The sequence below is a fragment of the Denticeps clupeoides genome, chromosome 16, assembly GCF_900700375.1.
Source record: "Denticeps clupeoides chromosome 16, fDenClu1.1, whole genome shotgun sequence".
In the NCBI taxonomy this organism is placed as follows: Eukaryota; Metazoa; Chordata; class Actinopteri; order Clupeiformes; family Denticipitidae; genus Denticeps; species Denticeps clupeoides.
In genome coordinates this window covers 7751591-7776333 of record NC_041722.1, presented here as the reverse complement: position 1 = coordinate 7776333, position 24743 = coordinate 7751591, and the positions used below count along the sequence as shown (strand labels likewise).

At 40.2% G+C, this 24743-nt stretch overlaps 3 protein-coding genes, 1 long non-coding RNA gene and 1 pseudogene across 7 annotated transcripts; 3 read left to right on the top strand and 2 right to left on the bottom strand.

Moving 5' to 3' along the window:
• Positions 1 to 1829: 1829 nt before the first annotated feature.
• slc30a4 (solute carrier family 30 member 4) lies at positions 1830 to 7228 on the bottom strand. 2 transcript variants are annotated; one of them, XM_028956689.1, is made up of 8 exons: positions 7076 to 7228; positions 6069 to 6638; positions 5703 to 5849; positions 5430 to 5583; positions 4919 to 5096; positions 4697 to 4802; positions 4388 to 4522; positions 1830 to 2584 (listed from the first exon to the last, which is right to left on the bottom strand). In XM_028956689.1, exons 2-8 carry the CDS (start codon positions 6457 to 6459, stop codon positions 2430 to 2432), a joined length of 1266 nt encoding a protein of 421 aa, XP_028812522.1. In that variant the 5' UTR covers positions 6460 to 6638; positions 7076 to 7228; the 3' UTR covers positions 1830 to 2429. The 2 variants fall into 2 exon arrangements, with proteins under 2 accessions (XP_028812522.1, XP_028812523.1); XM_028956690.1 differs by lacking the exon at positions 1830 to 2584 and adding an exon at positions 3860 to 4162.
• A 398-nt stretch (positions 7229 to 7626) lies between these two features.
• On the top strand, positions 7627 to 10033 carry bloc1s6 (biogenesis of lysosomal organelles complex-1, subunit 6, pallidin). Its single transcript, XM_028956652.1, has 6 exons — positions 7627 to 7757; positions 7977 to 8072; positions 8412 to 8538; positions 9241 to 9328; positions 9400 to 9486; positions 9562 to 10033. The coding sequence occupies exons 2-6, from the start codon at positions 8012 to 8014 to the stop codon at positions 9679 to 9681; spliced, it is 483 nt and encodes a 160-aa protein (XP_028812485.1). The 5' UTR covers positions 7627 to 7757; positions 7977 to 8011; the 3' UTR covers positions 9682 to 10033.
• On the top strand, positions 8550 to 8700 carry LOC114766452 (uncharacterized; annotated as a pseudogene).
• A 6673-nt stretch (positions 10034 to 16706) lies between the features above and the next one.
• Positions 16707 to 19189, bottom strand: mibp2 (muscle-specific beta 1 integrin binding protein 2). 2 transcript variants are annotated; one of them, XM_028956383.1, is made up of 8 exons: positions 18955 to 19189; positions 18424 to 18514; positions 18094 to 18142; positions 17720 to 17906; positions 17549 to 17620; positions 17330 to 17436; positions 17140 to 17230; positions 16707 to 16941 (listed from the first exon to the last, which is right to left on the bottom strand). In XM_028956383.1, exons 1-7 carry the CDS (start codon positions 18978 to 18980, stop codon positions 17142 to 17144), a joined length of 621 nt encoding a protein of 206 aa, XP_028812216.1. In that variant the 5' UTR covers positions 18981 to 19189; the 3' UTR covers positions 16707 to 16941; positions 17140 to 17141. The 2 variants fall into 2 exon arrangements, with proteins under 2 accessions (XP_028812216.1, XP_028812217.1); XM_028956384.1 differs by lacking the exon at positions 18094 to 18142.
• A 1894-nt stretch (positions 19190 to 21083) lies between these two features.
• LOC114766296 (uncharacterized) lies at positions 21084 to 22314 on the top strand. Of its 2 annotated transcripts, none has more exons than XR_003742772.1 (2): positions 21084 to 21154; positions 22184 to 22314. It is a non-coding gene; the product is annotated as an uncharacterized LOC114766296 (long non-coding RNA). The 2 variants fall into 2 exon arrangements; XR_003742773.1 differs by having other exon boundaries at positions 21113 to 21209.
• The last annotated feature ends 2429 nt before the right edge of the window (positions 22315 to 24743 follow it).

The following is a 24743-nucleotide window of genomic DNA, read 5'->3' as shown; positions in this document are numbered from 1 at the left end:
AATTCAGCAATGATCAGACACTGAATTAGGGAAAATATTTTGTTCTAAAAATTCTAAAAGAATATTCATTGTCAAACCAATGTCCATAGTTTTTAAACACTTTCTTTGCTTATATACTCTCATTACTCTAAATGATTTCCCTTGTAAGCAGGAGTTGGTGGTTTAAAAAAAAAAAAAAAGTGAAGCACGGAGGTGGTTTTGTTTACTAAGTGCTCCCTGTCAGAAAAACCTGCACTACTTAAACCGTTAAGCAGCACCCAGGAAACAGCAACATAAATGGTTTCATTAATTAATTAAAAATTCCCAGAGCAGCTTTATCTCTTTTGTAACTGGCTGACGGGGCACTGTTAAGATAAAATAGTTTTATGGCCATGTGGCAATTCAAATGCAATAACAATACAATAATACTTTTCTCAATTAATGAACATGTCACGTTTAGGCCTAGCATTGTTATCGCTCAGCACAACTAAGGCAAGGATGGATTACATTAACATAGCAATTAACTTTTTTTTTTCCAATAAGTTTTTTTTTTTTTTACTTAAAACACGTGGTACAGTTGTGTTTTTGTTGTGCATTTCATCATGTCTCTGACCTGGAAATGGACACACTGCCACCTTGTGGCCGAAGTGAACGGAGACACGAAACGAAAAAGACAATACACACAATCACTCAGTCATCGCAAAAAAGTAGGAAACAATCTCATAAGCTGTTTGTACAAGTTGCTATGTATTAAAACTAAATGTATGTATTAAAATAATAAAAATGAGTAAATAGTTCTCTCAGTTACTGAACAGTACTGATAAAGAATCCTAATTAAACCTTAATTGGAAAAACCTTCCAAATGCCAACCTGTTGTGCTCAAGTTTTAGGAATGTGCAAACTCCCAAGTATCTTTTAAAATGATTGATGGTTGATTAATAGATGAAATTCAAATGTTACATGGAAGCATGCAGTGTAGTTACACCCACACAAGCAATCAGCCATTGTGAAAGCCTACCGAGGACGTATCCTCTAATGCTATAATACAACAAAAATGTAGACATTCAGTTTTTACATACACGTGAGTTTCAAGTTGAGGCTTTCACCATATTGCCTTTGCAAATAACATTTTTGGCAGTCCGGAAGAGTTTACATTCTGTTTGTAGGTACACAAGAAATAGGAAACCAGAATATGTCTATTCCCTCACGACTGGTAGGTCAATACACCATCACGGGTAAAGTACAAAGCGGGTCAGATTGTCACTTGCACACAAACATTTGGACAAATGTCTTCCAAAACAAACACTAATTAGAAATGCAAAGCATTATGCATGTAACATTGCTCCTTTGCACAGTAAACAATGAGTTTGACTAACTTTCAGCAGAGCAAAATTAGTACTCAGAATACCTGCCTCACGTCACAAAACTGTGATCCTATAATTTCACTAGTTAGTGATCAAAACTGGTTACTCTAAAGCCAACGACAAAAAAGCAGAGTATGGAGCACATTTCAAATAAATGCTTCCAATGCCATTGTGCTTTTTCTAATTGAGCAGAAACACTCTTCAAACTACAGCCTCAATACTGAATGTACTGAAAAACTTGCAGGTGATCACTACCCCAAATTATATTTATTGTAGAATTATGACAAAATTGCAGCAGGTATAGCAGGCCAACATTGCTATTACCTCAAAAAAAAAAAAAAAAAAAAAAAAAAAAAAAAAACACACAAACAGGACACACACCACACTACTAGATCACACAAACCAAGACAAGGCAGTACTAGACCCAATTGACGTATAAAAAAAAAAAAAAGTGGACATAAAACCAATAATATCCTAAGACAAAACAATGATCGCACAATATTTGGATAGATCCCCTTTTTATCTGGGAGGCATTAATTAAAAGGATACAATGCTAATGACAATTTACAAATAATTTGCTAACGGAGAGAACTGCTTGATTGGAGTCAACACATTCAGTTTGGTTTCTAGTGATTTAATTGGGGGTGAAATTTGTCTATCCAAGTAAAGTGCTACCATTATATATCCAATAAAAATTAAGGAAGCCACAAAAACACAAAAAGGATTCCCTTAATAAAAGAGAACCATGGATCCATTTTGAAGTAAACGAGTATTGATGCTGTGAAGAAAGATTAACAAACTTGTATCAGTCATGAGGGAAAGACTTCAAATTTAAGCTTTCCACACATCAGTTTAAAACCACAGGAAGAATACAGAAATCATAAAAAAAAAAAAAAGTGCATTCACTGTCATAATATCCTTTGGCACTTTAATGTTGGACAGATGATACCTCTTCCTTGCATAACATAGCAGCAGTTTTAAAGGAAAGGCTTCGATTTGTACATCTGCTGTGAGACAATGTGCATGGTCAGGATGCTGCATCAGCGTGGATAAATTAACACAGTGTGTGTGTGTGTGCGTGTGTGTTCAGGCACTGAGGAACTGGCAGTTTGTGCATGTGTTTGGTGCCCTGATCCTGAAACACTGCAGCTGTACAGTGCATCTGGAGATTCCATGCGAGTGCAGGAGTAGATGTCTGGCTTTGGCCTGAACTTCCTCCCAGTTGCTGCTGCTGTTTGGCACTGCAGGGAATCACAACCAAATATTACAAAACAGAAATGTTCCTCACAATAACTTGCATCAAATAAAACAATAATTACTGTGTTATAACCATGCAGCAAGCTTTTCAGTAAGAGAAACGGATCACCCGGCTTTCTTGATTGAATGTTCTGTTTATATAACAGGTTTACATTTTGATTTTGATTTATGTTTCTTTGAGTTTGTGATTAACATTTTCATTTGTTCGATAATGGGAAGTCCTGTTCATTTTGGACATGTTGTAACCATAAAGGCTAGTGTGCAAGTATTTGTTATTTTAATAGTGTATTTATAAGTGTAATAAGTGAATACATACATTTGCGTAATTGTTATACTGTCTTTCAAGTACAGAAAACCATATTTAAGTGAATATTTAATCTCTTAATTTTCTTAAATGTAAAGGAAAACAGTCTCCTCCCCACAATAAGAATGTGTATCAGATGGGTACTCCAAACTCCAGGTATCGGTAATGGTATCATTTGATTATGGCAGTTTTGGTGAAAATGTCACTATCGAGAACACGAAAAATGGACTCTTCCATCAATACAACTGGAACAATGGTGTAATATCTTGTCAGCTGAGCACAAACTACATTAGGCTTGCAGGAGACAGCTCACTTTACTTTCTTCTTTTGCATTACTGCAGAATATTACAGTAGGTTTCATAATTATTTGATCAGATCACACTTTACTGTGTCTGATCTGTTGAGTTTAATTCTTCAGGGAATAAACACAAAGTCTCATGGTTAATCAGTTTTGAGGCTTAGACTTTTTTAAATCTCAGTAATAATGGGCTTATTTACAATCATTAACGGCATTTATCAGACGCCCTTACAATCAGTAGTTACAGGGACAGACCATTTGTTTCATCTCTCTCACAATAATTAAAACGCATCACCTGACAATGGTGGCAGAGAACTTGCAAATCAAACAAATATTTCATTTAATAAAACTAAATTTAAAGCATGCGAAACATTTTACAACAATGTAGAAACGATCGCTACTACAGACCGGAAGTTCACGTTTGCCAACCAGACGAGCCCGACTAAAATGATAGAAATTGAGAACGGAGCCGACCTGACTTGGGCCAAGTTTTACAGCTCTAGTGTGTTTAGCATACAGGTTTATACAGAATTTTGATGATCTTTTGGACGTCTTGTTGTTTATATAATTCCCAGGTTGGGAACCACCGCTCGAGGCTGCTACCCTACTCTAGGCAAATGGAGAATCACAATTTCACATTAAGTGTTACGTCCCCAGTGGTTTGTGTTGTATGTACCCTGCTTTGGGGGTGTGTGGGTGTGTGTATGTGTGTGAGAAGGGACAGACTTGGTGATTGGAGGCTCTGCCCATGCTACAATGTGACATCCACAGGACATATTTAAGGACGCCTCCTTCACAAAGATGGCGGCATAGTGCTCACGGAAGAAAAGAGGGCATTATTCTGTCGTTGTGGTTGTGGAGAGTCTTGGAGAGATTTTGAGTTCAATTTTGTGTGTGTATTGTTCTTCCTGTTGGTTGTTCAGCGCTGTTCTTTGGTTTGTTTTGCTCCACTTGCGTGCACTGTAAATAAACGCACTATTATTGCACTTTGGTTGTGTTCTTGTGTTTTCCTGCCACCTATTCCCCTCTCTTTGTCATTCACGTTCTCTACCCCTACACGGGGAACGTGACACCAGTAATATTACCCGTTGCTAAAACGAAATTATATGTTTTTCACCTGGACTCACAGTGGAAGTGACTGGTTTCAACTTTCAAAAAGAAAAAGTGAAAAGCAAAAGCACTTACAGAGCTGCAAGTGTACTGTGGCGACCGTTTTGTCTGTGGTGAGCGCCCACAGGTTCAATTCATCCACCGACTGAACGTCTTCCAGTTTCAGCAGGTCCTCCCTGATACGCGTCACGTTCAGGTGCCTTGGAACGCCTGACAGAAGGAAAAGGTCGGATAACAAGGCTTCACATTTCAGCTCTGTGTGCATGTTTTAGAAATGCCTCATAAATTTATAACGATGCAAATATACACATGTAGTGTGTCTTTCTGGGAAGAAGAAGGAGGCTTTGGCAGAAATACAATAACCATTCCTGGTCATGCCATTACCTTCCAGAACAATGATCCCCGTGTCCCGTATGATTCTCAGAGTGGTGAAGAGCACAAGAACCGAAAACACATATGTGCATATGGGGTCAGCCAGCTTGTACTCGGGCTAGAGAGACAGACAAAAACAACAATGGCCTTTCTGTGTGCACCAACAAGGACAGGATAGTGCATTATAACTCCGACCTACGTAGAATATGAACTCTGAGCACGAAGACAATTCACCTTAAAGCGGACTATGTAAGCTGCTACAAGCACGCCAATGCTTTGCACCAGGTCTCCCAAAGCGTGGATGAACGCTGCCCGCACGGCCAAGCTTCCGTGCTGTGCTGGTCCGTGGGAGTGGGAGTGGGAGTGGGAGTGGGAGTGTGGGTGTCCTGATTGGTTTAGTAGGAATCCCATTCTATGATGAAGGGAAAAATGTAAATAAAGCACATTCAGTAATTTAATATTGGCAAAACACAGAATAATAATCGCACAACCATGAAAAGCTAATGATATTAGCATTCCAAAGATGGTCAGGACACTAGTTCATAATGATATGATCAAATGCACTTAAACTAATCTGGGGATGGGAAGTGTCAACATCAACTGGACTGCTCTGTTCATCTGGCTACTAGAAGCTGAAATATGGCTTGAACTTTGGACACCATGATGGGCCATTTTACAATCAGCGTGTTTCCTTTTATGACAAGGAGGTGGTTGCATGAGGAGTAAATTGACGGTGCCTGCTTACACTAGATTCACTGCAACGCCAACTGCTGCGGTGATGAGCATCACATCACCATTGATACTGAAATCTTGATGAATCGTCCTCTGAACAGCTTCATTAAGAAGAACCCCGGTCAGGATGTATATGAGGAGAACACTGATCCCAGCAGACACAACCTCTAGAAAAATTGATCAATTAAAAATATAGAATTAATAATAACATATATAATAATATTTTGCTATGGTAAATTATTTAAAAAAATAGTATCCAAATACAAAAAGAAAATTAAAAGCGTACCCAGACGGTGTAGCCCAAAAGTGAATCTGTTGGTGGGAGCCTTTGCAGAGAGCCACAGAGCAAGAAGAGACACAATAATCCCGACAAGATCTGTCAGCATGTGAAGTGCATCAGTCATGATCGCTAAGCTGTTAGCAACATAGCCACCTGAAGAAAAAAATTCTCATTACATATGAGCAATTAAATCATAAAGTAATAATAATAATAATAGGAATTAATCCCCTTTTTCTTGAACAAATAGATTGAGTCCCCTTTAACTGAAAAATACGGGCTATAATAATATATGGTAAATATACATTTTCTTGTGGCAATGGAAACAAATGTGTCCATCAAAAATGTAAGATAATACCTTAAATTGTGTCTTACCTATGAGTTCACCGATCATAAAAAGAAAATAAAGAACCGCAGCACAGCCGAGCCTCTTCATCACTCGCCGCCGTTTCACCTGCTCCTTCTTCTTCAAACAGCTCTCACAAGAGTCCATGTTCACACCTGGACTCCCGAGACCAGAGGAGTCCAAAAGAGGGTCGTCATCGTCCACAACCATGGTGTTTACTGGTACCCCATTGGATGCGGCCCCGGCTGAATAGTCGTCCATTTCCCCAGAAACAACCACTTTCAGTTTGTTGAATTTTGGGACGTCGTCCTCCACAAGATCGTCCGAAAAATCAAAAGGTGCAGAGTCACTGAGGTTCCAGTCCTCGGGCTCCCTCTTGAAGACATTTTTGACCCTGGTCAATATGTTCGCCCCTGACATGGTCAAGTGGCAAGAATAACCTGACTAAAAAGATAAACAAATAAATAGGCTAAATAAATAGATCAATAAAAACAAGTACTTCGAAAATGAATAGGTTGTCAGTAAATGCCACTGGGGTAAAATATAAAATCCGTGTTCATCTGCCACTGTAGGACAGACTCGCTCTCCTGTGGAAATACCTGTGTAAAAAACCCACGCATTAGTTTTAAAGCAGGAATTATAATGCATATTGTAACAGACATTATAAATTACAGAAAAGATTCGTTTTGACACTGTTTTAAAACTCCATTACTCCATACTCACAAAGAGAACGTATATTTCATCTTATTTTAGTGCTGCGTTCATTTATATCGCGATAGATATCGGTGCTGCTTTGTCCATATCGCCGATTCCCAGCTGGTCAGGGCTGCCTGACCCGGGTGGTGGTGAACGTGCGTCACCAAGCACCAGGGCTGAATGTCCATGTTACAGGCAACTCTGTGAACCTTCACATCTGACGTGCTGACATCAGACATGACAAACAGGCCACCCGACGACACCACAAGTGAAGCGGCTAAGGCAGCGAGCGCTGGCTAACTTACAAGTAGTTTTTTTGTGGTAAAAAGGGAAAACTCACCATCAGCAGAAATACACAGCTACCTTTTCTCCATTTCCAGCGCCATTCTAAGGCAGTAGCGGGAGAATCCCGAACAGGAAGCTGTTTAACCAGCTAAACTGGGAACAAGAGAGGGCAGTTTGCTTTCGTTTATTGCAATTTGTACAACCAAGCTTGGTTTCACGTTTGGAGAAGAAGAGACGTTTTAGTACAGAGAGCTGTACGACTCTTCATCCACTCACGTTCTTCAAGTTGGACGTAGCAGTTCTGACGCAGTGATCGCTACGATGTGAGAAAATATGTAAAGAAATACATGGAAGCACAAGGTCTAAAAATAATACTACAAGCAAAACTGTATTACAGTATTATAGTAGTAAATTTAGATCCGGCTATAGTATTCATACGTTTGAATTCTTCTATTTAAAACGAAGGCTAATGCCGTGACTGATATTCCCTCACGGTATTGAACCAAATTATTTATTATTTTTTTAATTGTTCACTTTTCAGATTCCTTTGTGATTAGAAACAGTTTGGGCCAATAGAATTCACCAAGTACACCACGTGACTAAACAAGAGAGTCGTCGTTCTCACCGCGCAAGGTCTTGTGAAAAGGTCACATGAAGAAAATCACATGATGTTTCCTTTGCTACAGAACTAGCAGGGGCGAGGGCGTATAACGCAATCTATTCATTTGTTCAGAAAGGTAATAATTCAAATAATTTATTACGTTTGTTAGTATTAGTATGATATAATTATTTCCGAAATAATTATTCAGGCTGATTATATCAAGGGGTGTAGCCCAGCATGCATCCTTCTAGTCCGCTTTTCACCACTGACTTTACACTGCTGTCTTGTTCCATGGCAATAATTATTTGTGTCTTATGTTAAATCTGATTCTTTTAAACATTGTTAAATTCCGTAGGTGTCTGGGAAATGAAAACGTGGTATTAGTTATAGATGGAGAGAGAAACTAGCACAGATGACGAGTTACCCCGGAGTGAGTCAAAGCAGAACCAAGGTTTGTTGTGTGTGTGTTGGGATTTTTTGTAAAAACCTCAAATATGAATCTTCTCTCTTCCTGAGAAGAGCAGTGAAGGGGACTGGCACACTTTCGTCTTTCTATCTGTTTTTGCATAGGGGGCATCCCATGATGCTTTGTGTGTCACAGAGCAGACCATATGGGAAATAATTAACATAGATTCCAAACTGTAGTATTTTTCAGGGAAATCACCTATACACACACACATACACACACACACACACACCAGTAGATGTCAAGTGGTGTGGTATTTGCAATATTTCTAAGTTGTTTAATTAATAACCAAGTAAAAATTTACAGAACATTGTATGGTTCCAGATGAATCCAGACTTCCAGAAGACGTCGCTTTAGTCAACGAACAAGCAGTTGATAAACTCACCGATGGACTGATGTCTCACTATCTGCCAGACCTGCAAAATTCAAAACGCACCCTGCAGGAACTCACGTATGCAGGTTTTACTTACTCGGCAGGGGAGATACTCTGATCAAGAAGGCAGTCCATCCAGGGTGAGGCTCAGCCACTCCAGCTGTGCTGACCCCCCAAATTCCCCAAATGTGGGAATCTTGGCTGAATAATTTCTGGTAGTAGGGGACTGCATCTCCCCTTATTTATTTATTCTTTTCGGGGCAGTGGTTGGCCTAGCAGTTAAGGAAGCGGCCCCGTAATCAGAAGGTTGCTGGGGGTTCGAATCCCAGTCTGCCGAGGTGCCACTGAGCAAAGGCACCGTCCCCACACACTGCTCCCCGGGAGCCTGTCATGGCTGCCCACTGTTCACTAAGGGTGATGATTAGACATTTCGTTGTGTCACCGTGTGCTGTGCTGCAGTTGTGAGTGCGAATCCTTGTGGCTCGGACCTTGTGTGTGTGTGTGTGTGTGTGTGTGTGGAGCTTGCATGTTGGATCCCAGTGATGGTGCGGTGTTCTCCGGTTTCCACCCGCCATGTAAAGGCCTGTACACTTGGTGAATTGGTGACTCTAAATTGATCATAGGTGTGGGTGCTCTGTGGTCCCTGCCCTGAGTCTCTGGATGGGCTCGGACAGCCACGTCGGTAACAAGAATAAGCGGTCAAGGATAGTGAGTGTGAGAGCATCATAATTCTAACATCCAACTGGTGTCCTACTTTTTTTTTTTATTTTTTTTTTTTAGGCAAAATCAAGTGATTTTACTTGATACACTTGAGCAAGAAATAACAAAATTTAAAGAGTGCAATTCACTTCTTGATTTAAATTCACTGGTAGGTATATGTCTGAATGTCATGATTACTACAGACTTAATTTCTTTTTTTAAGTGGATGTTTCTATTCAGTTCACAGAAGCCAAAATTTACCATAACAAGTTAGTGAACATACGGAAAGAGATGATAAATCTTCACGACAGGACAACAAAACTAAAGGTTTGAAAATTCATTAAAAAAAGAATGTGAGTGCCACATGAAGAGACATTTCATTTTTCACACTTTTGTCCACAGAAAAGAGCTTTAAAACTCCAGCAACAGAGACAGAAGGAAGCCTTGGAAAAAGAACAGCAGCGTGAAAAGGAGCTTGAGCGAGAAAGACTGTTAATCGCTAAACCTGCAAAACGAACTTGAGGAGATTAATGGGTTCTCTTCTGTTGGCATGATTAGCTAAGGCAGCCAATTCTGCTGTCCAAAAGCCATTGTAAAGAAAACATGTATAATTGTGTTCAGACATCCTATTTTCTACATACACACTGTCTGTAAGCTCGGTTTATAAGTATAGAAGCATGCTGGTACAATAAAGCCAAACACCAATTTCTTATTTATTACCCCAAAGCACGTTCAGCATTTAAAAAACAGAGGAGGTGCTGGAAATCAATTATGTAAACTAAATATCTTTCATTTTTATATTTTTATTTTTTTTTTGGTTCAAATAACACATTAATGTGCAATGTGTATAATAAAGCAGCGTCGAAAACTAAAACTAATTGTATGGCTTGCACAAGGAGGATTGTGATGGGAGGGGCAACTCAATGCAAATTCCCACACGTCAGGCCCAGTCATTTAAAGCCATTCTGGCAAATCAACCAACCAACTAACTAACTCTACATGCATCATGCCACCATAGACACAAACCCTGAATTAAAAAATGGGCACAGCAAATCAATGTATTTTTTCTCTAAACTGGTTTATTAAATAGTGACAGAATGGAACTACCACATCAAATTTGAATTCTCAGCATGAATTGTTTTAAATGAATGGAATATTTTACCCACTAGAAGCAAAAGAACACCATGGCAACAGAGGGCAACGGCACACTCCCTGAAGAACTAAATCACTGCTTTGGTCACTTCGAGGTGGCTGGACCCAAGGCCACAATTGTTCCGCTGCCAAAAAAGCCCACCATCAGCAGCCCCAAGGACTCACATGATGACACCAGTCACAATGAAGTGCTTTGAAAATCTGGCACGTCGCAACATTACCAGTTTGCATGCAGAGCTAATGGATAGATGGAAGCACTCCACACTACCATCTCCCACCTGGAACAGCAGGGGTGCTGTGCTTGGCTGCTTGTAGCTCGGCTTTTAACACAATACATCCGAACAAAATGACATTTTCCACCTGCTGCTGGATTAGAAATTTTCTCTATGGTCGTGAACAGAAGCAGAGTCGCAAACAGGGTGTGTTCCCAGCTTTCCTCAACATTAACACTGGATCTCCACAGGGCTGCCTACTAAGTCCTCTACTCGTAAGACTGTCAGCACCCACCAAAATGATGCTGTCATCAAGTTTGTATATGACACCACTGTGGTTGGGCTTATCTCCAGTGACAATGAAACAATGTACAGGGTGGAGGTCCAAAGACTGGTGTATAACAACTTGGTCCTTAACACCTCAAAAACCATGGAACTCATGTTCAACTTCAGGAGGAGAAAGGAGAAACGTAGAATCCATCAATATCAATGGGGAGGGTGTGGAGAGGGTGACTAAACGTTACATAACGTTATTTTGTTTGACTATGTACTGTCTAACACATACTGTATATAGCTGAAATGACAATAAAGCTCAACTTCAACAAAAGTGAGAGTGAAGTGATTGTCACTGAGAAACACTGCAGTACAGCACTTAGTGAGCAGTAGACAGCCATTAAAGGCAGTGTGTACCTTGCTCATGGAGACCTCAGTGGCACTTTGGCAGTTCAAGATTTGAACCCACAACCTTCTACAACTTATGAGCCCGGTTCCTTACCCGCCAAGGCCACCGCTGCCACTACAAAGGACCCCTAGTCAAAGGATGTGTAGTTTTTATTATCGTATTATCTTTTTATTTTCTATTTCTCTGTTTTTTTATGTTTGCCATTTTATTTTGGAAATGATGGCATTTTGCACAGAGGGTGGACAGGCCCAAAATCTCGTGGTTTTATTGATTGTGCAATGACAATAAAGTATTTCTTTGCTGTAATTTTTAATGCTGCTCTAGGGGGCACCAGAGTATTTGTTTTGTCTCATTGCTGTCTGTAAATCTGGTGTTGCTATACTCTTACAAAACATTTAAAAAGTTAGATTATTCTATTATTTCTTGCTCAAAAGCCAGATGCTATGGAATTGGGGCATTTTCCTTTATTAACTGGCTTTTTAAGACAACCTAAAAGACTCTCAACTTAGTTCTCAGAATCATTAAAATTCCCTGGAAAATTAAAAACATGCCATGAAAGACAGTGGAAAAACACTGTGCGTGTTTAAAAAGTCATTGCAAGTAGCGAGAAGTTTTGGACAAACGGAATGCGGAGTACAGCATGTTCACAAAATTACGCCCCAAACACCATATGTCTGTTCCGGCCCTGGCTGAATTTTGCCATAAACACTATTTATACTTTCAGACGGTGCCTCTGGGCGGATACGGGTAAAAGGACAGACTTGTGAGGGCAGACAGCCCCAGCAACAGTGTGGTTGTTGAGGCTGACCCAGATTCTCCCTGCCCTTGGTATTATTTAAACTTGCCTCTCGGTTTAGGATAGGGCTGTGAGGAAAAAAAAAAAAAAAACGTGTCCAAGCCACAGGCGTCTCAGCAGATATTTAACTCCAAGTGGCAAAGTCGCGGGCTGTCTTCCTGAGTAAACAATGATTCACCTCTGGTGAGGAGTAGGAGGCTTGTGGCTGCTGAGAGGGAGTTCGCAAAATCAGGCCTCAGCACCACCCACCAAAACAGGATATGGTTTGCAGGATTACTATAAGTCACCCTTGCCCTCGCCTTTACCATTTATAAGGCATATTATCATTCCACAGAGCGCCCCCGCCAATACGCACCAACACGGAAACACATCTGTCTGAAAAACAAAGTTCCTCATACTGTTCCTTGAAGGTATCTTGACTGTTGGGGATTAATGTGACATATGGAATTAACTATATTTTTGGTGTGGATGTGATCTCCATCTTTATTAAGTTTGATTTACTGAGCAATCTTTACAATTGATTGATCAAATATCAGTGGTGAAAATAGGAATGGACAAAGGAAAAACTTTGCCATAAGATTTGAAATGTTTCTGCTTGCATGGATGGACAGGTGCTTGGATGAAGCTCAACTTGCACATCAGTGGGCTCCCCGGCACACCCTCTGTGTAAACTCCTAGACTGTGCCATGTGTCAGTACATGTGCTTGTCTGAACTACATTGAATGGTTTTCTGTTGAGCTGCGGAACAGACCAGTCACAGGAAGATGAGTGTCATCAGACACAAATGTTGGTCCATTTATTCTGGCTTAGGTCTCCTCCAGATGATCCTGTTGGTGTTGGTTGGGTCTCTGTGGAGGCCATTTAGACACTTTTTCACTCCACACTCAACCTATTTCAGTAAGAAATTCACTTCGGGGGATTTTGACCATCGGGGGATTTTGATGATTAAACCGTAATGGACATGTGCCAAAATCAAGGAAGCACAGAATGGTTGGGAATGATGGGAACACATCTGAAACCATGAAAAACCACATAGTCACAGCAGTGATACATTATGTTCTCTAGACCCACCAAAGACAGACTTGCATTTAGTGAACTGCCAGATAGTGTGATTCATCAGTCCAGGCCGCACATTTCCATGATTCCAAAAAAAGTGTTTTTTTTGCTCAGTGGCACCTCGGTGGCACCTAGGCGGATTGGGATTCAAACCGGATAACGTCCTATTACGGGTCCGCTTCCTTACCCGCTAGGCCACCACTGCCCCACTGGTGGCATGGCAGTTAAATATATGGCCTCACACCTCCAAGGTTGCGAGTTCAAATCCCGACTCAGGCTTTTGTGTGCGGAGTTTACATGCTCTCCCTGTTTCTGGAGCAGAATATCCTCCAGCCGTCCAAAAATTTGCAGACTAGGTGAGTCGGTGACTCATGGGTGTGAGTGTGTGAGCGAATGGCGAGTGTTTGTTTGCACTGTTGTGGGTTGGTGAGTCTCCAACCTGTACAATGTCTCCTGGGATGGACCCAGAGTAACAGGACTACTTTACTTTACTTTACTTTGCCGACGCTTTTATCCAAAGCGACTTACAGAAGGAAGACACCAGCAATTCGAAGTGAAAGTGAAGTGATTGTCACATGTGATACACAGCAGCACAGTGCACACAGTGAAATTTGTCCTCTGCATTTAACCCATCACCCTGAGTGAGCAGTGGGCAGCCATGACAGGCGCCCGGGGAGCAGTGTGTGGGGACGGTGCTTTGCTCAGTGGCACCTCAGTGGCACCTTGGCAGATCGGGATTCGAACCAGCAACCTTCTGATTACGGGGCCGCTTCCTTAACCGCTAGGCCACCATTGCGATTTCTAGAGATTTTGAGTTTACAAAAACTAAGAGCCCTGATAAGGCCTAACTTGTCAGCAAAGAGCATGCTCGGAGATTGTTAAGTGCTAGACAAAGAAAAAATTATTATTATATATATATTTTGGTATTGTTTTGTGCAGTGTGTGTGCATGTGTGTGTGTAAGTGTTAGATTTGTCTGAAATACTTTTTGAATAAGAGGGTTTTCACCTGCTTCTTAAAGGTTGTGGTAGTCTCGGCTAGTCGAATGGACGAGGGCAAGTTGTTCCACCAGCCAGGGACAACAATGGAGAACAGAGTTGATTGGGATCGGAGACCCCGTGAAGAGGGAATTTTCAGTCTCATTTCATTTGCCGATCTGAGAGGGCATGCAGGAGTGTAGCTAGGTAGTATTGTATTGATATAGGAGGGTGCCGTTCCATTTACAGCCCTGTAGGCGAGCATCAAGGATTCGAACTCCCGGGAGCCAGTGGAGAGAGGTGAGAAGAGGCGTAACATGGGTGTATTTTGGCTGATTGAAGATGAGACGGGCTGCCATATTTTGGATCATCTGGAGTGGACTAAGCGGTTATGGAAAGTAAGTGAGAGACAGAGACTACTGGGTTTTGTTGTTTTTATTTTCCAACAGTGTTGGTGCACTGTGATATTATAGCCTTCAGGGAAAATGTACTGGTGTAGTAAATAATTCTACATCAGCTTCTGCTTCTTCTATTTATGGGCCTTTTTATACAAACCAATTGCTTTAAAACGTACTTGTGTTATATGAAGCGGAACCCTCAGGGAAAACACTGAATGACCCGGGCAGGGAACATGGTGGGCCTAAAGAGCCCAGCCCTTCGTATTACATTACTGCACAAGCCAAATGGGAGAAAATGTGTGTTGTGTGACGTGCAAAGAACCATTCACTTCAACCAGCAGCCTGTGGCCACCACTGATGTGCAGCTGCATTTCTCCAAAATGGGTGGGTTTGGCTGAACCTGGTGAGAAGAGAGGGAAAAGAGTCTTATAGAAAGATTTATTGTCCTGTTTACGTTGTATCATATTCTGACCACAGGAAGACTGATTGAGCTGTGAAAGGTTTGGCCTCCATCCCCTGTGGTGGCATCATAAACAGACAGCAGCTAACGTTACTCCTGTTGCTTTCTAGGGGAATCACAAGAATTCAGAGGAATACATTTTTATACAGAAATATATCACTGTTTTATTTGCCAAATGTTCTTACACAAAGAAATAAATGATCATAAATTTAAATGGAATTGCATAAAATTAATATTTTCAAATTAAACAAAACATGCACCTTATTTTCTGCAAAATGCATGCAAGAATATATATATTTAAAAATATATATATTTTAAATTATATATACATATTTTAATGACAATGTCATGGGGGCATTTTGAAGTATTTGCAAATATGCAAAAAGAATCATTATTTTTATTTATTTATTAATTTTTTTACTCTTTGACTTTCCCCTTATCTGACTTGTATCGTACACACTGACCATGTGACTAACATTTCTGGTATTCTAAGCAACTGTGGGGCACATGCAAGGGTGCATATCCAAAAATATGTAAAACAAAAAAATTCATGTTCAATTGCATTTAGTCGGCGTGTGTTGAAATAAACAGAGCATATCCCATACAGCACAACAACACACTGTGCTTAGTTGTTGTGCATAGTTGTGAATAGTTTGTTTATTTCATAGTAGAAGGACCATGCCTGACATACTTGTCAATCTGGGGGGTGCAGGGTACTGTGAACATGTGTTTACATAGCTGCTTATCTTGAGAGCTCTTTGATGGGCACAGTGAAGCCATTTTCAGAGTGCCGCCCATGACTGGGGATGCTAAATGTCCAGAGGAGGTGCTGTATATAATTCTATGAAAAATGCAATATATTGTGACTGAGTAAAATTTTACTCTCAGAATATATTTTCCTGTATTTATAATATAGTACTTACATATAAAATAGTTTTAGAAAAAAAATAGCATTTCAGACTTGAATTAATTTCATTTGTAGTTAAAATATTACATAGCCTCTCACAATGTTGAAATAGAAGGACAATGCCCCTGTTCGATCCTGAATCGTGATATTGAGGCAGAAACCCATACAAGGAATCGCAAGTTTTTTATAGCCATTTGACAGACAGTCATAGCCAGGGATAGCACAACTGAAGGCCAAACTATGTACTGGTGACAGACTGTAAAGGACTGCCCTTGCTCGGGTGGCTGTATGCAATTAAACCTGAGCTGAAAGCGCACTATTACATAAATATATCACTTTTTTAAGCACAAGTCTTAAATTTCATACAAACAGCAGCAAAATTATAATTACCAAACACAAAACTATGTACTGTGAATAAATCTAAAGAAATATTGAATGTATAGCAGGGCAGTAATAAACATATTATGAATGTGCATCATGTAAACTGCATAACCTGCGTGCAGGAAAATGCTACATATTGTAGGTGCTTGGAAATTTTCAAAACCATGCAGGCATTTACAAACAGCGCAATTTTCTAGAAGCAGTTGCATAACCGCTCCTGTTAATCACCAGGGGTCACAAGGTTGCACCTCAAGATTACCCCCTTTCTAATCATAAATATCCACGGTTGCCTGTACTGATAGCAACACTGCACTGTACAAATGTCATAAATTTAGTTAAGAGTCTACATTCAAAAAAGCCAAATATAATAAGTCTTAATAATCATTTTTCATAGATTTGTTCGACTCTCCAGCAGACAACTACATACCCACGGGCTAAAAAGCAGGAGGATTTTCCACTGGCTTTTGGGGATGTGACTTTTTAAAAAAGGGGGTAATTAGGGAAGAATAACAAAGGAACACTGGAAATTTCAGAAGACTTGTTTATTGACGTGCAACTGTTTGAAGCCATCCTCATAGCTGGTAATGCCGAGTCACTTTAATATAAGACGAAAAAGCAATAAATATTGGCCATTTATGTAAAAAATTGCATTTAATGCGGGTAGATGTATGAATAACTTAAAACAAGCGCTGACGGTATGGCTTATAACAGAACAAATTGATGATCTTCCAGTTCAGTGCAAGTCCCAGATATTGACAAGACCTGAAACACACAAAACAAGAATATAAATTAACTGTCTCATGGTTGCAAATACTAGACCTGAATAACCTACAGTTTGGTAACCCACGATGACATAATTAATGTCAAAGACAACAAAAAAATTGATTGGCCTTCATTTATACGTTTTACAGACTGCATTTGACACAACCTTGAATTTCATAAGTTTGATTCTGTTCACACCTTCACTGCAGATGTTTCTGGATGTTGTTCAGAATGTCTCCATAAACCGCATTATACAGTTGCTGCTTAGACTTGGTTCCATCTAGTTGCACTGTGATTGAAGAAAGAGATTTTAATTAGAGAAGCACGTATACAACAGCAGCTGTCGTTCACGTACAGCCCCAACCATCACTGCTTGTTTGGAACGCACCAACATCAACAGCCAAGTTCTCCATGATGTCCTTATGTTTAATGTACATGGGCCAGACGTGGCCATCAAACAGGCCTGGTGGGTCTGGCACTGAATAGTTCCTTGAGCTGAAAACAAAAAGCATTTGTTTGAATAGTCCTTGTTTTTGGTAATAATTACATTATTACATGGAAATAAATAAATTATTAGAGTAGATCCAAACAAAACCACAATACATACCACCTCCTCTTTTTGCATTCTTCGTATGGTATAGCAATGAAGTAACGTTGGTTCAATACTTCGATCAAAGGTCTGAAAAACAAGCATTTTTGGGAGAATGCATAATAAGTCACAGAGAAACGAAAACCTGGCAGAGACAAAGATCTTGGACGGAAGTGGAAAAATAATTACTCGTAGGTGTACAGCAGAAAGCCCTCCACGATAAGGATGTGAATTTTCTCATCCTTACGCTCCGACTTCTGGACTATCTCTGCATCGGGGATGTTGTTGACACCGTGCGATCTCTCAAACTTCACTGGGTTCTCCAGCCAAGCGTAGATTGTGTTCATCATGGCATCCATGTCCAAAGCAGTAATGACTAAGAGGTGAAGAGGGAGAGCTGAATGAAAAACCGCGACAAGCTTTGCTCCAAAGGGTGTCTTAGTTAAAAGGCACGCAGAACGGATTAAACCCATGTTATACGCTCACCCATGCTCACGCACACGCAACATTCATACTCACACTCACACACAGGCACGCAACCCTTCATGGACACCGCGTCTTACCATCATACTGCTTAAAGCCATCTTCACCAACTTCAATCTGATCTTGGGGCTGAAACATACACGAATGAGATGTACTTGTGTACATTCTACATGGAATGCGCCTTCAGGACGTTGAAATGAATCAACCTTGTAGCACATCTGACAAATTCATTGTGTGCAATTGCATGGCTTCCCACCATCTACTTAAAAATTAACTTACTAATACCGACAGAGAGGGCTGCGTTTCAAGTTCGATGATATTACAAAAATGTCAAACTGCTGGGTTTGGACCACATGGGGATATTTCAATCAGTGATTGTCGGCTGATTAAGAGGAAAAAATCTAACTCACCTTGAAGAAGTCGTCCTGGTGAACCACACAGCAGTTGGGCAGGTTCTTGATCAGCCTGTTGGTCAGGGTAGTTTTACCCCCGTTGGTAACACTAAACAGAGCATTTATCAAACGAACATTAAAACGTGCGTATTTCATGTCAGTTTTCATTGCTGAACATAAGTGACATTAGTTCCCTTAGTTCCTACAGAAGTCATGCTTTTAGGCAACGTGGACGCCAAATCTTGAATGAGAACAAAGTCATTGGGGGCAAATCATACAAACATAAAATATCTCCTGAAATATTTTGCTACTGACTGAAAATAATAATACACTCGGCTAGAAAAATTGGCGCGCACAACACGGATTACGTCAAATCGATTTTTGAATCAACTGTAATAAAAAAAAACGGACTACAAACCTATTTTCGCACAAGGGAAAAATATGTAAGATAAAAAGCACGATGAAGTTACGGATCGTTTTTAAAACGTCCGAACATTCCTGCCCACGTGCTCCAGGCCTACAGGAATTAGGCGGCGGTCTTCCACTCACCCGCCGATGCCGATAATGAACTTCATCTTTACGGAGTCTTCAGGCGGACACACCCGGGCAGGTCGTGGGTAGAACGCAGTGATCGTGCGGAAGAACGCTGGAAAAAGAGAAGGCTTCAAGTAAACGTCAACTACTAGGTTCCTCCATGGCGGATATTAGGACGAAAGTTGGACGACGTCGCTCCTTTCCCGTCTTTCGCGGAGAGAGGAACGGCCGCGCTCGCGCACGCAGGGACGTACGGAGGCGGCGCGACGTGATTGGCTATATAAGCCGTGCGCGCGCCACGGGGGCGGGCCAATCAGGAGGCGGCGTCGCCGCGGCGACCGCGACACAACAGGAAAGCGTAAAATAGAATTTGGACGGTTTCTGAAAACATCGCGAATGCAGGCCAAACCATCAGAGTTCCGACAAATCCAGCAGTGGGATCATCTGGAATACTAGGCAACCGGTGAATAAAATAAACAGATTTAAACTCAATAATCGTTTAAACATAAAAAAATAGGTCATTTGACTAAATAAAACAGATTCCCACTTATTCCCACATTTTCATTTATTTTTAGCGCTGGGAAATAAAATAGTAGAAACATATCTCAGCGTGTGACCCTATGAACCAGAAGGCCTTAAAGTCTCAGGTTCAAGCCCCCACTTACTACCATTGTGTCCCTGAGAAAGACACTTAACCCTGAGTGTCTCCAGGGGGACTGTTCCTGTAACTACTGAGTGTAACGCTGAATAAATGCTTATAAATGCTATAAATTTAAATATACCTAGGTGCTGATCATAGGTATCTATTCAAGAACATGATTATAAAGATGTTATAAAATGTTGCGATAGCTTGATAGAAGCAAATACTCCTTACTTTCTGTTTTTTGCATTGGAAAAGGAGATTTTAACATGTGACTAAAACCTCTGCATGGGGGTTTATCAGTGTGATAACATTTTTATTTCACCGCATCCCAAACAAATTGCTTGTGAGTCCCTATGAACGTTGGACAGAGGAAGCCGTGTAGAGGCTGTCTGTTCTAAGCATTGTAATAGATGCCACACAAGCATGATACATATTTTGCGGTCCGAGAACTGGATGGAAATTCCACCTCATGTTGTTCCAGTGGCAGCTTGACAAATTCAGTTGTGCGTTTTCAATGTGGACACAAGTAAGAATAACAGTCACATGCCTGCATGAGATTCGCCCTGGTTAGAAAAATTTGTGTCATATGTTCCCTCATGCTCATCTGTTCAGCAATCAATTCATCAAAAATCTGAGAAATGGACTCATGTAGAGATTATATGGTGCCACCTAGTGGGTGTTTGTAGAAGGTGGTTCATTGCAAAGACTTTGATTTAACGTTTCAGAAGTTTTTATTAAGAAAAGCTATAAGTATAAGAAAACAGACCTTGATAAAGGGGCTAAAAGGATTTGCGTCATCGCGATGCGCTGCTGTACGCACTGCAGACTCCGTATGACTCCACTGCACCCCTCATTTGTTCCAGGAGCTCCTGTCTCAGTAAGCCCTTGTTTTCCACTGATGAAACCGTTCCCTGCCCTTTCGAGAGAGCCAAATCCTTTCGGGCCATGACAAAGCAAGGCAGCCACAGAGTCACGCAGCGTTTGCTTTTGCCCTCCTCTCTCTGGAGAAGTTAACATTTGCTTGGGGGTGCTGGGTGTGTGTGGGTGTGTGTGGGTATGTGTGTGGGTGGGTGTCAGAGCTTTTTTTGCCTCTTTGCTGAACGACAGGATAAGTGACCACTTGTCAGTTGTTTTTCATCAAAACTGCTGGAAAAGGTGAATGTCTATCTATCCAGACATAGTTTGCATTTAATATACTTTGTATTCAAATCAGATTTTTTTATACTGTTCTAATATTGCTTTTAATATTGGAGGACTACATGCAAAGCTGCCTGAGATGTGCTGTTAGGTAGAAGGTTCCTCGAGGATTTTCAGTAAAGTGTTAACTGAACTAAAGAATGCTTTTTGCTTAATTAAAATGTAATTAATTACGTTTAGTAAGTGTCCGTTTCAAGGTTCAAGTAAAGTTCCATTTGAGCCCAGACCTTCTTGCCCAGTTCTCCTGGGCCGCGCTCGGGACGTTGCGTGCTTTCCCAGCCGCCTTTGCGTCACACAAGCGCGAGTGGGCGGGGCCAGAAACTTCCCGTTCCGATTCACGGAAGTAAAAGCTATCTAGCAATCTAACGTGGCGAGGTAGGTAGCGCTCGACCCCGCAGCGTGCGGCCCGGCGTTGCCCGCCGACTGCGATGTAAGTGCGCGGTTTTGTAGGGTTGAAGGCCGTCAGCTTGAAGTTGGTCGCGAACACGTGTGGCGGTTTGCGAGTGGTCGGTCGCCGTGACAGGAACATTAGCTGCGGGCTAGTTGTTCGAACATCATGTCTTCCTGCACTTGAAAGGAAGCTAGATGATCAAGACAGATTTCCCACGGTAACGTGAAGGAAATGGTCGTGTATGTTTTATTGGCCTGTTTATTTGCAGTGTCAGCACGGTCTTTGTTCGCCCAGGATTTTATCGGGTTATTTAAAATGTGCATTGTACGTTCTTTTGGTTCTCTGTACTGTAATTACTGGGAGCTCAACCCTCAGAATACGGCAATAACTTGCCTGATTTTGACCTAACGCATGTTTGTTTTAAGGAGATTTACATAAACCACTATATTAAACTATAGTTTATTATAAATAGTTGGTTGTTTTTAAGGCAAGAATACGTTTTACCACCGCATTCTGCATGTTGGATTTATACAGTTGTAAACAACATTTTCAGCCTGGTCTACAGTGAGCTGCAGACTCCTTTTATTCTGTTTTGTCAAATACGAGTTGTAATATATTACGGCAGATTGGTTCTCATTTCCTGTTTTCTGCTGCTGCCTGAAACACACTGAAACTTTTAAAACCACAGCTTTGTCTGCTGTCACGGCTTATGTTTTTTTTTTGCCCCTGTATTTCAGCACTTGAATATGAAAGTCACATGCACATTGATTCAACCAACGAATGCTTTATTTCTGCATTGCAAATAACAGAATATACACAGACAGTGGATTTTTTTTTTTGTCTTGGTCGCTGTTAAACATTTTAGTTGTAGGGCTGAATGTTTATTGCAGTTTATACAATTTCACAGGCTTTAGAAGACCGTCACTTTGTTTATATCTGTTATTTTAAATGCTGGACATTGCTTCATCATTGCTTTAGCTTGTCCCCTAATTGTTCTTTTTTATATTTTGCAGTTCAATTCTGTCGGAATTCCGGCCGTAGACTTCCACGTCTTATCACCTTTAGTAAGAACTCTTTTTCTATGGCCCTCATCTGTAACCTGTTTCCGGCATAAGCTTGTGGCATCACTGGTGAGGCTCAAACAGGAAGACAAGAGAAGACTCCACAGATTGAGGAAGTTGGCGTTGTCTTCGATTCACCATGACTGAGTTTTGGGTGTGCTTCAGTTGCTGTATTGCAGAACAACCACAGCCAGTGAGTTGACAAAAGATGAATGTATAATTTTGTGTTATAAAGTGTTCCATTTCTTTTGTTTCCTTATTTGTTGAATATTTATTGACTAATGGTTTGTGAATTTTCTTAATTCAAGATGTAACATCATCATCGTCTTTGGTCCAAAGAGTGGAACGTATATTGTATTTTAATACAAATCAATTAAAAATTTTCTAATTCCAGAAGAGGAGAAGGAGGATAGATCGCTCCATGATTGGAGAGCCCACAAACTTTGTTCATACTACACATGTTGGCTCAGGTGATATGGGCATGGGACTTTCAGGTGTAAGTATTCATAGCTCTGTGCATGATCAACCACAGACATCATTTTGAAGCAGCGCTTTTTAAATGAACAAATTTCAGTTACATTCATTCATTCATTTTACAAATGCAAAGCCATTTTAGAACATGGCCTAGGGTTGAGCAAAAGTGCTAATCAGTCTTTTGGTGGGACATGCATTACCATTCAAATGTTTTGGGTTCAAATTGTCTTCAAAATCAGAAATAATAATAATTATAGCAATAATGTTCATAAGAAAATTTAGATAAACTTTTAATGTGACAGACTAATTGTTGCTCTCTAAATTTATGAATGATATTCCATTCATTAGCAGCCATTTACAACATTAACAGAACAGGAGGGAATGTAGTGGGAATGATACTGCTGTATGGGAGTGTAGCAGGTGCACAAATACAGTTATTTACTGACACAAGGCCATGTCATGCTTGTCTGTTGTGACATACTGTGAATAGACCAACATTGAGTATCCAGGCTTTTTCAGTGGTTCTGCGAAAACAGAAAACTTTCATACTTTTTATTAATATTAATTACAAGTATTGCAGTTGTGTTGTTAATTACATTACCAGTGTCATGTTGATACTACATATATTGTCCTTTTTAAAAAACATTTTTTATATTTTGATTAATCAGTGTGTGTCTCTTATATTTGAAATATGTTTTTGCCCACCTCAAGGTCAGCTCTATTCAAGCACAAATGAAATCTAAAGGTGGTTATGGAAATGGTGCATCTGATGGAGCCCAGATGTAGCCAGGTGAGTTTAATATTGATACACCCATTTAGATTAACATATCCAGGTGATTTGATTCCCACATTAAATTTCTTTGAACAATCCACAAACAAAAATCACCTTCACCTTCAAGTTTGTGTCACGGCTGCTTGAATTGTTTATGACAGGGTTAAAGGGACTACCTACTATGAGGATTCCCTTGGTTACCTCACTAAATGCTCACATTTATATTTTATATAGATTATATGTACTATAATACAATTTTCATGTTTATTAATTTGACCATAAATAAGAACTAGCTGTTCAAAGTATGTATTTGCGATGCAAATATTGATGTGGCGTTGGTTGCCCTCTGCTTCGTACGTTTTTTGTTCTGTAAATGAATGTGAATTAAATTCTACTAACTGTCACCATTAAATGTGCAATGTTTCCTGCATTGTTTCTACTTAGATGAGGACAAGACCACTTTTTAGGAACCTTTCATGCACAATCCAGGTAATAATAACAGACCTACAATCAAGGGTTCACAGGCCTCTCCAGCTGTGACCATAATGTCTTGACACAACTTGTCAAACCAAGTTAAGTCACATTTATACATTAATCTGTTGTTATATGATCATGTTTTTGCCTTTCCTCTAGATCCAAAGATAATGTCATACCTGCTGTTTTGTAAGGGGCCATGGAAAATCAAATTTCTTCCTAAATAGGATTGTAGCAGAGCAAAATCATCAATTTTTTGAAGCTGTATATATTTTAGGAAAAGCACTGCTGAATGCATTCGTTGCTCTGCTGCATTGCGCTGTACAAACTGGCCATGGAACTTTTGGTTGTGTGCATGCCTAAGAGTCATTTTTACATGTTTTATTCATATAGGCGTTAATTAATTTATTTCTGGACTTATTGACCAGATGTATTTTCTTGTGGTGGCTGGGCCACTAAATACTTTTGAGACTCTTTTTTTTTTCCCCTTAATTTTCAAAGATCTTTAAATACTGTTTTGTTGCAAGGGTAACTTGAATTTTATACCTTATAAATATTACTTTAGGTCTCTCCCCCCCCCCTAAGAGGTAGACACACTGTAATCATGTATAACTACAGATGAATGACAAAAAAATGTATTTTTGTACAAAGTTGTTGTTGGGTTTTTTTTTGTCCGTTGTTTCAATAAAATTCATTAAATGTTCTTGTCAACCCTCCATTCGTCGTCAACATTTTCTCTACACCATTGTTCAAGTCAGGCTTTTAGATAACCTTCAAACGAAAGAAGTTTCA